The sequence below is a fragment of the Electrophorus electricus genome, chromosome 12, assembly GCF_013358815.1.
Source record: "Electrophorus electricus isolate fEleEle1 chromosome 12, fEleEle1.pri, whole genome shotgun sequence".
NCBI lineage: Eukaryota > Metazoa > Chordata > Actinopteri > Gymnotiformes > Gymnotidae > Electrophorus > Electrophorus electricus.
Genome location: NC_049546.1, coordinates 8,583,210 through 8,597,119, shown reverse-complemented (window position 1 = coordinate 8,597,119; position 13,910 = coordinate 8,583,210). Strand labels below are relative to the sequence as shown.

Genomic DNA, 13,910 nt, shown 5'->3' with positions numbered 1-13,910 from the left:
TCCTATTCTGATTCTGAAAGCCAGCTTTAACTATGCTATTACAACTACTGACTTTTAAATAGTACTTACATTACTCTTATTAGAGCAGTGTTTTTACCAGTGGTGTTTTGAGCAAATGTTAACATACAGCAATAATCCAATTTTGTGTGAAAAAGTAATTAATTAAGTATAAATGATTTCTTTAGACATGTAGGTTAGCTATTTATTTAAAATCCCAAGGTCAGAGATAAAAAATGTTGAAAATATTTTTTCTGGTTAAGATGACTCCTAATCTTGCAATAACCAAGTAAAGGAGCCTTCCATTGCATGGCCACATGAATTTTCCCCATGCCTTAAAAATGTCCAGATGGATATCATGGTGTCTGTCCAACTGTGGGTCAACAAACTAACTCTGATTTTATCATTTAAACTGTCTCTTTTTAAGAAATACATGATAAAAGAATACTTCTCTGATGGGCAAATTGTGATTTTATTATGACAGTGATCCATTGGTGGGGAAATTGTGCTCAAAACAGTCCATATCTTTACAACTTCTGTATGTACATTTGTTGGATGTACAAGACATATTTTTCATCATTCTTAAAACTAGTTGTTAAGGTATTATCACCTCCTGACAGAACCTATAATAAAGATATATTTATCAGCATCTCTTTTGTGTTGTAAATATTGGCATAGGCAGTTCTATAGACACAGGTGTCTATCACTGAAAAAGTCCATATCTCTATGCATGGAGTAAATAGTTATTTTATTATTTCAAGTGTGAAATGATATGATTGCCATGAGCATATATTTGAATATACTTCAGTAGTTCTATTTTTATTGTGAATTTCTACTCTATATCTTAGGTGATTGCTATGTTTATCTTTGCTGGTCATATTTTCCTTCTTAAAATACATTTCTGTACACCTATATTTGCTGTGTATGTCTTTTTTTTTATCTGGCAAGTTATTGTTTGAAGAATTCTATTTTTAAGGGAGCATATGAAATCAAAATAAAGTCATAAAAGAGGCCTTTGTAACTACAACATCACGGCTGGGGCATAGGGTACTCAACTGTTCAAGGAAACCAGCAAAATTGTAGCTCTGGCTGACATGGTGTTCACACTTTACACGGGTCAAATTCCTGTTGAGCATTTGTATTACAGGCTGTGGTCTTTTGCTGTTGGTATTGGACAGTTATATTGTCCATTTGCAAACAGTCTACATCACAGTAGTGGGGTTTGTTTTTGTTTTTTTTTCATCCCTATGGACACGCTTTGATGTAGTCAGCTAAGGGTGTGCAATACATTTATGACCTTTAACTTGAAATTTGTTCTAAAGACTTTGCACAGCTGTGGTGCTCACCCACCAGATAAATTCTCAGAAATATTCCCTGAGGATTAACAGTGAATGATAAGCGTGATGACATTTCAGATTCTAAAGAAAGACACAACAGCACAGGAGTGTTCTGTATTCTAGTGAGTATCAAAAATACTTCATCAATGACTATGCTCAGTAATTTCTCACTTATAATGTCTGTGTTTTAGTTTCAGCAATGAGAAACATTCAGCACATGTAAAGGCCACAATTCTGGTTATATGAACCTGCTTTAAATAAGAATTTGAATTATATGTGTTCTAAGATATTCTTTCCTAATTGAGGATGTATTTTTTAGATTCCAACAGAATGTAAATGAAATACTGATCGTAGATACTATTTAAGTCCAATTCTATTTTTAAGTGTTGTAAATTCATGCTAAGAGGAACTAAGCAGGAAAGTGCGCTTAGCCTATATGTCGAAGGTAACGTGTGCATGCAGCGGATACAGTGTCATGCATGTGGCCAGGGCAAACAGTGTCATCAGCGCAATAAAGTGATTTGAGTTTATTTTTTCGTTCAGTGGTTACTTCCATGAGTACTGATTTATACCACATTTTATTATTAATAAATGAACTAGCAATTTTTATATTCCTCTGACAGACCTATAGGATAAAAGGGTGTAGTGTTTTAAGGTGACAATTGTCGAATAACTCAGGTAAAACACTGAAACACTTTTCAGTTTCTTAAATATATAATTAACTTACGGACGTTATTCCAGACTAGAAGGGTCTTGGGTTATGGCGTGATGAAACTCCGGGCCCCTTTTCCACTCTTCAATGAGTGGCAGTGCCACCATCAGATTCGCACGCGTGAGGAGGCGCAGTGTTGCCTAGTGTTGGCTTGCGGACCCAACGCGCCGGTAGCACGGGAACATCAGTGCTATGGAGTTGCAGAACGATGCCGCGACAGAAATCGGTCCAGAGGTTTTTTGCCCCGAAGTTCCGAAAGAATTTGTGTGTACACAAAACGAACAAGAAAAGCTGTCCGGCGTTGTGAAAAGCGTCCATCGCAAACTTCGGAGGAAATATATTGAAGGTAAGTTATGCAGCTAGCCATTTAGCTAGCTAGCTAACGTAGACAGTTAGTTAGCATGCGTCTAGCTAATGTTAGCAAGTGTCCCAAGTATTCGAGTTGGTTATCGAATCGATGGGGTAGCTAGACTACGAATTACCAAGGCCTCAACAACAACAGAAAGTGGAGAAAAAAGGACATTGTCGTCTCTGTCATATTCGTTTAAGCACTGCTGTTGCCACCAAGTCGTCACATAAAAATAGTGGGTTGTTATAAAAAGCTAGCCAATTTGCGCTTGCTGTCATTTCTTTAATCAGCTGGCTAGCTCGTTTGTTCGACTCCTGTATCGTTAGCTACGTTAGCTGGAAAAGCTAGCTAGCGTTAGCTGTCAAATACCTCAGCTAAGTTGGTTCCTGTTTTGCTTCACATTTGCTGGACTACTTCTGTTTTTTAACTTTATAATTTAAAATTCCCAGTCTTCCAGTGAAATTACACTTGTAGCTATGTTTTGTATTTAAACACAAAATGAATCAGCTGCATTTCACTAAAAGTTCCGCAAGTTGGACTAAATTGCATTTTAAATAAAAATATTCTCTCAGTGTGTAGAATTACACTTGTAACTAAGTTTTATTTTAGTTAGAAAAGTTCACTGAAATCGGCTTTACTAAACGTTCTGTAGCTAACTTTGAACCAAATCGACTCATTGAAAGTGGCGGGGGCGGGGGGAAGGCCAGCTAGCCTGTTAGCTAACCTACCTACTTCGTAAAACTGAACTTGCGCAGTTGTTGACTATTGCGTATATATGGTACATTTTCACTTGGACATGCAAATTCCTGACTCAGGAAAACTAACTCGCTCTGTTGTAGCAAATTAAGACGATGCGTAAAACATGTTTTTTTTTGTTTTGTTTTTTTTTTTAGATCCAGTGTCTCTTAGGTTTGCAGTTTTCCAGGTGATCAGTAAAGCGTTTTTTTTTTCCTTTTCTACAGGATATTAATGTCACAGCCCAAATTGGCGTGTCAGGTGACAGAACCTAATGTTCTTCGACATACAGATCCCATCAGCACTCCTTGTTGTCTCAGTCCGGATTTAGACCTGTAACGTAGGTTGTGTGATTTCTGCAGAGCCCATTGCATATAGAAACATTGCTGCTGTCTTGACAAAATGAGTTTAGACTCAAGGTTATACACAAAACCTTCTCCAGGGTCTCAAGACTATCTGCATATCTGCTTTTTATACTTTCTTGTTCATCTATTTGAAACTAAGGGAAAATTACTTGTATATAAAATATGCTCTTCTTTCCCAAACTGATTCCAGTTCTGTAATGCATCACATTGCTGAAAGCCACAAGCTGTTTTAAAAAAACGTTTAAAAATACAAATAATTGTGCTCTGATACATTTGACTTGCGTGCACTTATGTGCACTTTTTATGTTTTTTCAGTATCTCATATTCTATGGAAAACATTTTTAGCAACATTTCAAACACTTCCTACTTGTTACCTAAGAGCTCAGCCCTTGAAATCAGCACACAGTAGTCCTTTCAGCGGGCTCCAGGACAGCAAAATAAAGCAGGCATGATCTAGTCAGCGAACCTCTGTGGAGTGATAGTCAAACTTAGGCAAGCTCTGCAGTTTCTTCCAGTCCTTATTGTTGTTGTCTAATTTTCTTCAAAACTGATAAGTGTTTTCCATTCAGTCATGGAATAACTTGCTGTTTTATTTACTTGTGCTCACAAGCCTGGCTCAGGTTGTGGTGAAGAGAAGTTGATGTTTTTTCAAGATGTTTTTGTACCTCAGTTGACGAATGCAGTCTTTATTAGTAGGTTCAGATCAGCCTTGTAGTAATGACCATGGAATGGAGAGTGGAGTGATTAAGATGAATTAATTATACAGGATATCTGTGATCTTAAATGCAAATGTATGTGCCATCACACATCTACTTGAACTGAGTAGGCAAAAGTAGGTAAAGTTTTACTTTTATTTATGCTGTTGCCTTTGATTGCTCTAATCTAGATATTTGCAACAGTGTTATAATGCTGTAGTTAATTCAATATACATTCTCTTAAATGCTCACAGAACTGATGTACCCCACCAGGTTGTTATATATAATATTGCAGGAGTGTGTCAACATGAAAATACTGATGTAGTCAAAAATTAATGCTTTTTCCTCAGTTTTACTCAATTGTTGTTTTAAAAAAGTGTTTTGTTTTCAGCTACAAACAAGCCCACTAACCTGGCATTATATCCATTTCTTTTAAGCAATTACAGTACTTACTGATACTGGCATACTCCTGTTCTTGCTAAGCCCCTCTGCTTGTGACCACACCCTCCTGACCCATGTCTGCTTGGCTGCAGTGGGTGACTTTGAGAAGATATGGCGTGAGCACTGTGAGGACGAGCAGACTCTGAGTGAATATGCCGTCGCCATGAAGAGCCTTGCCGACAACCACTGGGCCAAGAAGGGGGACGGGGAGGGCCGCATCGAGTGGTGCCGCAGGTAGGAAAGAAAGGCATGCATGATTGTGCACAATATGCTTGCATTTCATTAGCTTATACAAGGAGGAACCATTGTCTTCACATAGTTTTAATGTTTCCAAAACTGTTTTTACACATACACATGCCTTTCGTATTGGATCTTGACATAAAAACAACACTTTACAAAGTTAGTTTGGTAGATTGGTTAACAGTTGATTAAAAACAGTGCCAATACAGATATTTCCCTCTTGTTGATGGAGGGTTGTTGGGGTGAGATGAAGAATCACATCAGTGCTAATATCCATTTCGTTCCATTAAGCTGAGTCGTGTTTTGCTTGTCTTAAGTGTTTGTCAAGAGTACTTCCTGGACGGAGGAGTGAGGAAGGTGTTGGAGAAGGATGAGAAGGCAGCAAGGCATGCTGCAGCTACATGTGGAACACCTTTAAACACCCAGCCAGACTCTTCTCTGCCCAGGTGTGCAGTGTTTTCTGCACAGGGACATTTTGTCTGTTTATGTTGATTTTCTGTTGACACTTTTGTAAGATACAGGACTATTATTCAGAAATTAAGTAATTAAACTAGTATCCTCCTCTGTTATGTGACACCCAATGTCTGGATCTAATTGGATATAATTATTTTTAAAGAGTTCTGTACTAAGTATGGAAATTAGAGGGTATTTGGGTTCTTTATGTATTTATTTGTTTATGGAACAGTTTCAGCTCAAACTTCCAATTTGGGAAGATGCGTTTGCTGGATGTGGGTAGCTGTTTCAATCCCTTCTTGAAGTTTGATGAGTTCCTCACAGTAGGAATCGATATAGTTCCTGCGGTTGAGGTACGCTTACTCAGTAAAGGTTACTGATAATGTACCATCTAAAGGCTTGTTGTTCTGCACCTGTCATACACAGTGCTAGTTCCCTTTTTGCTTAGTATAATCACACGATGTGTTTTTGCTCTAATCAGACGCAACCATTTGCTTCCTTTTGCCGTCTCCAGAGTGTCTACAAGTGTGACTTCCTCAACCTGCAGCTGCAACAGCCCCTGCAGCTGGCCGCTGATGCGCTGGAGACCTTCCTGCGTCAGCTACACGGGCCCATCGACACGCTGCCGGCACAGCTCTTCCATGTGGTGGTGTTCTCCCTGCTCCTCTCCTACTTCCCCTCACCATACCAGCGCTGGCTATGCTGCAAAAAGGCGCATGAGCTGCTGGCGCTTCATGGCCTGCTGCTCATCATCACACCCGACTCATCTCATCAGGGCCGCCACGCACGCATGATGCACAGCTGGCGCGTGGCCGTGGAGTCACTGGGCTTCAGGCGCTACAAGTACGTCAAGTTCTCTCACATGCACCTTATCGCCTTCCGCAAGGTCTCGGTCACCACCACCAGCGACCTGGTGAGCCACAACTACCCCGAGATGCTGTACATCCCACAGGACTTCAGCACACTCGAGGACGGCGACGGTCTCGCAGAATGCCGTGAGGTGGTGCGCTCCGACTCCGAGGATGACCAGCTGGCACACAGCTTTGCCGAACTGCCAGACACTCCGTACGACTCAGACTCGGGCGAGAGCCAGAGCAGCTCGGCACCTATCCACGAGCTGGAGGACCCCATTCTGCTGCACAGCTGAAGCCTGTGACCTGCTGCCCACTTCTATTGCCCTACAGCTGCACTGGAAAATTTATGCTGGGCTCTCCTGTTCTTCTGCCCTTTTTCTTTCCTTTTATCTTTTGTGTTTTTGTTGTTTGTTTGTTTGTTTTGTGTACAAGACACAATGCAGTTTGCACAGAGTGGATGATGATGTTTACAAAGATGAGCCCAAGTAGCATATTTGGTAAAAGTCCCTGTTTTGGCACTATGCAGGGTGGTGAGTTCTACTGTTAGGATTAATTGTCAAATCCCATCCATGTCATTGTCCATTTAAGGCAATGCATTTGGCCGTGTTATTCTTGGGATGTATGGTTGGCAGGCTGCTTCTCTCCCTTGCGGCCAAGTGTCCTCTTAATACCATTCTTAATATGTGCATCTTTCTCAGCATGCTGGTGATGTGCATTGGGGGAGAGACCTACTATATTGTGACTGTGATTAGATCAGAGGGAAAAGGTATTTGCACTTAATGGTATTGAATTTTTTAATTAGGGGAAAGACAGATTTTTACACAATTAAACGTACACAAGAAGAAACTAATATCTTTGTAACTGGGCTGATATGATAAATAAAGCATCTGAGTGAGTTCAGGTTAAAGGATTTGTGTGTTTTTGTTTTTTTCCATAGTCCATATTTGTAATACAGTGTCATCTAGACTGGATTTTTCAAAACCCTGTCATGTAACATGTCTGTATGAGGGGGGTTTTGTGGACTTTAAGTCTGTCAGTGGCAAATAATCCAAGATAGTGTGTCTAGATAGCCTGCAAAATTTTAATGTTGTTTCAAGATAGATTCATGTTAGGTTAGCTGTATTGTTACGCATTAGTAGGCTATAAAATTTTAAATGAGCACCTTTGCTATAGACTTTGCCATGGATATATTCCTAGCATTTTATGTATTCAGCAATAACGTGTGTTTTGGGCTTGCTTATGTGACACTGACTAGCTTTTCTTAAAGATCACTTACATGGTACAAATCATGCAAGATAGTTGTAGTTCATAAGAACAATCTTTGAGAAGACTAGAAAGGAGGTGTGGTTTCCCCCTTTGGGGGTATTTGAATGGATGCTGTTGTAAGACCTTTATTCTGATCAAAAAGACTTTAAAAAGCATTTTAGATACTTGTAGCTGTGAACTTTGATTTATAAGACAGTGGGTATAACTGGTTGACCCCTAGGCCTGACTTGATGCACTTGATGGGATGGAGGGGTCATAGGTGTTCTCTCCTTTTTTTCAGTCTCTCCTTTTGCCAATGCTTTGCTGAATATTGAATGATAATTTATTTCCAATGACAATTTTCAAAGCAAGTATGCTTCTCAATGTCTTAACATTGTTTAAACCATTTGTGATGCTGATTACTGTATGACAAATTTACATCTCATTAATTCCTTTTTTTAGACTCTTCACATCACCTTTTGTATTATACTGTGAAATAGGCAATTTGTCACTTTAGGAGTTAGTTTTATAAGATCACGCTTACTGAACACCTTTTAATAAGAGTTACTTGACATCACCCTTGCTTCTAAGCCAGAACAGCAATACATCCATAATGTTAAATGGTAAATGTGTTTATTATAGAGCACTTTATGACCTGCTGGTTTGCTTTGACTATGGGATAGCAGATACACAAATATGATTTAATAGCTCTTATTGGTAAATCTATGGAGTGTGTTCTAAAGCTTTGTTCAAGTGGATGCATATTATTTTCAGTATAACACACATTTAATTTTTAAAAAGGTCCAGTTTGAGCGTGCCAAAAGGGCATCCCTTATTCTTGTTTGTCATTCTTTTTGATGATGTTAATGAAGGCATACCAAGGAACACTGGTTCTTTCATTTGACATTGAATCAGTTTGATCAGTTCTTTTGGTGCCTTTTAGCCCAGACTGTATGGGTGCAAAACTGAGAGCAGGAAATTTGATGCTTGAGGATGTACAAATCTTTAAATATTGATTTTGGACATGAAACCGAACATTTCAAAGAATACTGACTCTAATCAGGTATGGTGTTAATTATCATCATTACCAAGTACTGTCAGCCACTTTAATCATATTAGCTGTAGTATTACATTTCATGGGAATATTAGACATTTTTCTAAAACTGAAAGATTTAGATTTTTAAAAAATGCTTTACTGGATGGGTTTGTGCATTGTAATGTCTTCCCATTGCCCTAATCTGCTATGTACACAAACAGTTTCTGTTTAGTGTTGTTCAACTGCAAAACTATTGGTGTGAATTGTATGAAGATCATCTTTTATAAATTAGAAATTTCATACATGCAAAAAAGTACTTAAATAAAAATAAAAATCAGATCCTTTCAATTTGGCTGTACATTCATCAGATTTAGCTACATGTGCTATCTGGCTGTTCTTTCACTGATTCTTTCACAGGTGACATGATGATATGCAGTTATTTACACAAGAAAGTAATGGTCTTCTATTGGAATCTAGTTTGGTTAAAGCGATGGTAATGAAATTGCTTAACTGCGCTTCTCAGGGACATTGCTTGTCTTTCTCCACAGGTGGCGACTTTGTAAAGTAACTTCGGATCTGCTGTAACAGCACTCTGGTTGTCCAAATAGGGCTGCCGTAGATATTTATCGACGAGTAAAAAAAAAAAAAAAATGGCGGACATCAAGACAAAAGTTTTGAAAGTACTAGCTAGCTAGGCTATGTGAAGAAGTATAATGCATTATTTCCTCGTTACTTCAAGCGCAGTGCATTTAGTGAAATCTATTTTCACGTGTGACCCTGTCTTTACTAGTTACCGATACCCATAAAGGAACGAATGTCTTTTCAACTCTTTCAAACTTAGAAAGGCAAGTGTAGCTAGGACAACTAGCTAGCTTCCTCGCACGTTATAGGCTTGAATCGCTAGCTAGCTAAACTTGCAAGCTGGTTAACCTTACTTTATAAAAACATACTAACTAGCTTTATAGTTTGTTAAGTGCATTTATTTCTAACCTTGGACTAAACATTCAGTGTGCCGGTTTGCATAGTATAACAGTTTTTAAGATTACATTTTTGGTACTTTTACAGAGTTTAACGCCAGTTGCCAAGGGCGCGGTAGATAACGATGGGGAGCATAGATAGTAGGGGTTTGATAAAGTGCTAGGTCAACTTTTATTGTATTATCATTATTTTCTAAAACCTTTTTCGCAAAAGAGAAAATGGCATGAGATTGTCCAATTATTATGTGCCGTCTCTGAGTTATTTTAAACGAGATGCAGTAGCTAGGTCAAGGGTCGCAGATGAACCCCTCGTCTTAAATCGGTGTCTTCAAGTCCAGCAATGTGCAGACTGCTTCGTTACTGCGTCAGTCATTCGCTTTATGCAGCAATGACTAGACTAGAGGAGGTCAATAAAGGAGTCAGTCTACCGTTATCCATTCGATACTTGGGATACTTGTCCAGTCTTAACTTACTCGTGGCTATATGTCTGGGCCTCTATGTCCGGTGGGAAAGGACTGCAGAGTCCGTGATTCTGGTCATTTTCATTTTGGGGTTGTTTGTCTTGGGAATGGCCAGTATCTTCTACTACTATTTCAGTATGGAGCGTATCAGTCTCTGTCTCTTCCACCTGTGGTTTGGATTCCTGCTGGGTTTGCTGTGTTTCCTCAGCAGCCCCACCCTGGAGGCAGACTTAAAAGAGCAAGTCACCAGCTACATGTTGGTAGCCAGCATGGTGATAAGAACTCTTTGGGCTCTAGTGGAGAGAGTCTGTGGCTGCACCCGTCACCGCCCTGCGCTTCTTACTTCAGCTGAGGTGCTGGAGCTTTCAGGTTTCGCAGTGGCCAGCACAACTCAGGTGGCCCAGGACGCTGTGAGCATGATCGTGTTAGTGCTGGCTGTCACTATGCTTGTTGTCGACCTGAGAATGAAGTCCTTCCTGGCCCTTCCCAACCTGACCTGCTTCTCTGTGGTCACTGGGGTGTTTTTCTTCCAGGCCCTAGGGGTACAGACAAATCCTTACGCTCTGTCCTGCTTTCTCTGCCGGATCATCTGCGAGCCCCTTTTGGACATCTACTTTAGTGGCCTATCAGCAACTGAGCGCTGGTCGCCTCTTCTGAGAAGAGGAGGCCTTTGGAGGCGCCTTACTCTTCTGCCTCTGCTCACTGTTGAAATATCTTTCCTGGTCCTGGCTGGTTTTAAGATTGGTGATCTAGATCGGTGGTATGTCGTGATCCCTAGTTTTTCAGCTTCTGGCATTTTTTGGACCATCTGCCATGTAGTGTTCCTGGTTACTCTCTGGGGCTTCCATAGCAAGCTGAGTGACTGCCAGCGAGTGTGCCTGGCTCAGAGGGCTGAGCATGGTACACTGGACAAGGTGATGACTTCCAAGGGCATGCGGCACTTCTGCCTCATCTCAAAACACTTGGTGCTCTTCAGCCTCGTGTCCACAGCCATACTCGGAGTCCTTTCATGGCAGGTGGGAACACAGGCTTTGTTACATTAATTTGTTACTTTTATGATGTGTAACAACTTAAAGGCTGTTAAGTGGCCTCAAAAGACATAGATATGTAAAAGCTGATCTATATGATTTTTGTCTCCTGTAGGTGATTGTGAGCTTTGAATGTGTTTTTATAGTTTTTTTTTTTCTCCCAGCCGTCCAACAGCTTGTTTATTAGTGTGTTTCTACTGGTCCTGCCTCTGGAGTCTCTGGCTTATGGTCTTTTCTATGAGCTGGGTAACTGTCTTGGAGGAACATCTGTGGGTTATGCAGTGGTCATCCCTACCAACTACTGCAGGTATAAAATGTCTCTCTCATTTGAATAAGTTTTCATCTTCTCTAAAAAATTAAGTGTATACATATAATAACAGTGGCCTCCAACTGCACTGTTGAAAGCATTGCATATTGTCAGAAATCATCTCTCTATTTTTCTTTATCTCTCTCTGGCAGTGTTGATGGTCAACCCATCCTTCTGCCCCCAGACCTTGTGCAGGACTTGAACCTACGCTCCACAGGCATGCTCAACAGCATCCAGTGCTTTTTCTCCTATCACCTGATTGAGACACATGGCTGTGACTACTCCACCAGTGGGCTGGCACGAGACATCCTGCAGGCCAAGCTCTGCTCCTTTCTGGAGGCACACACGGCTGATGGGCCACGCTACGACACATATGTGCTCTTCTATAGCGGCCACACGCACCGCACTGGAGAGTGGGCTCTGGCAGGTTGGAGAGAGTGTTCTGGCTTAGAACAGACATTTTTAAAGCTGGGCCACCTAGCCAGTCATTATGCATTTGTACATTTTGCATTCAAATTCACTTGGGTGTAACTAGATCAACTTTTATAAGTTTTTATTTTTAAGCCCTTTATTTTGACTGGTAATGGGTTTTTTGCTCTGTTCTTTTCCTCTTAGGAGGCGATGTACTGCGTTTGTACGAAATCGTGCAGCTCTGGAAGGAGAGGAATGGTGGCTGCTGCTCTCGCCTTATTCTGGTTCTGGACACTGAGAACTCTCTCCCTTGGGTGAAGGAGGTGCGCAGGGTGGAGGACGTCTACGTAGCAGTTCAAGGGGCTGTGCTCTCAAGTTCTGCTGACCTTGAGCTCCAGGATGTCCCTCAGATCGGGGATTTCACCTCTGAGTGGGTGGACTTCAACTGCAACCCCGACAGCTCCGTGCGGTGGGCCGAACGGGGGCGGGCCATCATGGCTGTCTACGGCCTCTCCAGATGTTGGGGAGATTACAAGCTGCATCTGCCCACAGGAAGTGATGTTGCCAAGCACTGGAAGCTCTATTTCCCCCGCCTGACATACCCCGTGGTTCAGCTGGCCCACTGGTGTGGTGCTCTAAACTTGTTCTGGCTCTGTGGCATCTGCCTGCGCTTCCTACGCAGGGTCAAACTGACCTGGTTCCCACCAGCGGTGCTAGACACCAGCCAGGGATTCAAACTGGTCAGGTCTTAGAGCGGGACCTTGAATGCACTGCTGTCACCGTAAATGGTGTCAGAGCTTAAGAGTACATAGCACTTGGTGCATATGAACTTTGTCTGAAGACCCTCAGCAATGGCAGCTTGTAGTTTCAGTGTTGCCAAAGCATGATTTTCATTGACCTCAGGGAAAAAAAAAAGCATGTGTACATCTGTATGTTTGTGTGAGAAGGAGAAAGGGATCATCTAAAAATGGAAGGATAATGTGCAAACGAGGATAAAAGCAAATCCTTATTATCAAATTGCATTTTTTGAAGCAAAATTACCAGCAATGGTGCAAGGAGCACAATCAGTTTACTACGGGCCATGACAATAGCACTACATTGCATGGTATTCAGATTCAAAAGATCTTGCTGTTACACAGCCAGCTAATGCTTTAGTTTCTTTTAACTGTCCTTTCTAACTATTTTAAACACTTCTTCTGGGTTAAGGCTATGTAATGTAATGTAAAGGTTTAATGAGCACAAGGTTGGTACATCTAAGGTAGGTTATCAAGGTCACTCTGAAACAGTGCCATCATCACCACCGCCACCACCTCCATACAGTACAATGCTATGGGATGTCTTTTATAGCCATTCACTGTCCCCTGTTTTTGCTGGTCTGAGACAAACTATTTTTTCATTGTCAATATGGTGTGAGAAGAAAGGTGAATTACACTCAGCTCAGGTTATAGGCCACTGAGGTTAGATTTGTTTTTACAGATGTTGAAATATTTATACTGAATTATTTTGGTAACAAACTTGTCTATTACACTAGAAAATATTTTTGCCCTTTGTAAATTTTGATATTTATGTTTTGCCTCCAAGCAAAGTTCAGCTTTAAGCATAATTTAGTAGCACTGATTTTGTATTATCAATTTGGCATGACCAACCAAGGTCATGTTTGAACTTTTTATTTTTCGTCTTCATTTGATAATTGATACAACAGTTTGCACTACAGTTATAACACGATCTCTATTAGATCACCAGTATAGTAGATTTGTTAGGGCCATTTTCCTGACATGTTAAATAGATTTTTCGCACTTTTTCACCTTTTTAGTCCTGAACCTAAAAGGTTTCCAGAAAACTGGCCATTTTATTCATATAAACAAGTGTTTTGTTGTGACTTAGACTTCACCAAGAGGCCTATGTGATATCTGAAGTTTGCCCATTTCTATAAATTGTTAAAAAAAATTCGGATTAGCTTTGAGGCGAGTTAATGAAGTGAGTCTGTGTGGCTTACTTGAACATGGAAAGATATATGATGTATACAAGCAACTATAAAGTGATGTTTAAATGGTGCTTACCTACATGCATGAAATCAACTGTATTGAGAATGTGTTTTCCAGAAATAAAAGAAATTGTACACTTCTTGCATACTTGTCGGTCTGTATTCATCCCTTTAATCCTCCAGTTCAGAATTGCTGACTTGGAGAGTGCAGTTAGATTGGCAAATGTTTACTTTAGGAAGTGTGTAATTGTTATTTCATAGCTACTTTTGTTGTATTCATTAA

The 13,910-nt window shown here is 40.5% G+C and overlaps 2 protein-coding genes across 3 annotated transcripts; both read left to right on the top strand.

Moving 5' to 3' along the window:
* The first annotated feature begins 2,159 nt into the window (after positions 1 to 2,159).
* On the top strand, positions 2,160 to 8,807 carry bmt2 (base methyltransferase of 25S rRNA 2 homolog). Of its 2 annotated transcripts, XM_027024554.2 has the most exons (6): positions 2,161 to 2,392; positions 4,724 to 4,865; positions 5,189 to 5,317; positions 5,557 to 5,677; positions 5,839 to 6,167; positions 6,277 to 8,807. In XM_027024554.2, the coding sequence occupies exons 1-6, from the start codon at positions 2,239 to 2,241 to the stop codon at positions 6,665 to 6,667; spliced, it is 1,266 nt and encodes a 421-aa protein (XP_026880355.2). In that variant the 5' UTR covers positions 2,161 to 2,238; the 3' UTR covers positions 6,668 to 8,807. The 2 variants fall into 2 exon arrangements, with proteins under 2 accessions (XP_026880356.1, XP_026880355.2); XM_027024555.2 differs by having other exon boundaries at positions 2,160 to 2,392; positions 5,839 to 6,568.
* A 302-nt stretch (positions 8,808 to 9,109) lies between these two features.
* tmem168b (transmembrane protein 168b) lies at positions 9,110 to 13,771 on the top strand. Its single transcript, XM_027024551.2, has 4 exons — positions 9,110 to 10,913; positions 11,090 to 11,232; positions 11,385 to 11,659; positions 11,848 to 13,771. Exons 1-4 carry the CDS (start codon positions 9,777 to 9,779, stop codon positions 12,393 to 12,395), a joined length of 2,103 nt encoding a protein of 700 aa, XP_026880352.2. The 5' UTR covers positions 9,110 to 9,776; the 3' UTR covers positions 12,396 to 13,771.
* Positions 13,772 to 13,910: the final 139 nt, after the last annotated feature.

What these genes read in the sequence shown, in the direction of transcription:
- bmt2 (XM_027024554.2), top strand. Translation starts at nt 2,239, where the DNA reads ATGGAGTTGCAGAACGATGCCGCGACAGAAATCGGTCCAGAGGTTTTT. An exon ending in TCGGAGGAAATATATTGAAG is followed by an intron (nt 2,393 to 4,723) that starts GTAAGTTATGCA and finishes GCTTGGCTGCAG; the next exon opens with TGGGTGACTTTGAGAAGATA. An exon ending in CGCATCGAGTGGTGCCGCAG is followed by an intron (nt 4,866 to 5,188) that starts GTAGGAAAGAAA and finishes GCTTGTCTTAAG; the next exon opens with TGTTTGTCAAGAGTACTTCC.
- tmem168b (XM_027024551.2), top strand. Translation starts at nt 9,777, where the DNA reads ATGTGCAGACTGCTTCGTTACTGCGTCAGTCATTCGCTTTATGCAGCA. An exon ending in TCGGAGTCCTTTCATGGCAG is followed by an intron (nt 10,914 to 11,089) that starts GTGGGAACACAG and finishes TTTTTCTCCCAG; the next exon opens with CCGTCCAACAGCTTGTTTAT. An exon ending in TGGAGAGTGGGCTCTGGCAG is followed by an intron (nt 11,660 to 11,847) that starts GTTGGAGAGAGT and finishes TTTTCCTCTTAG; the next exon opens with GAGGCGATGTACTGCGTTTG.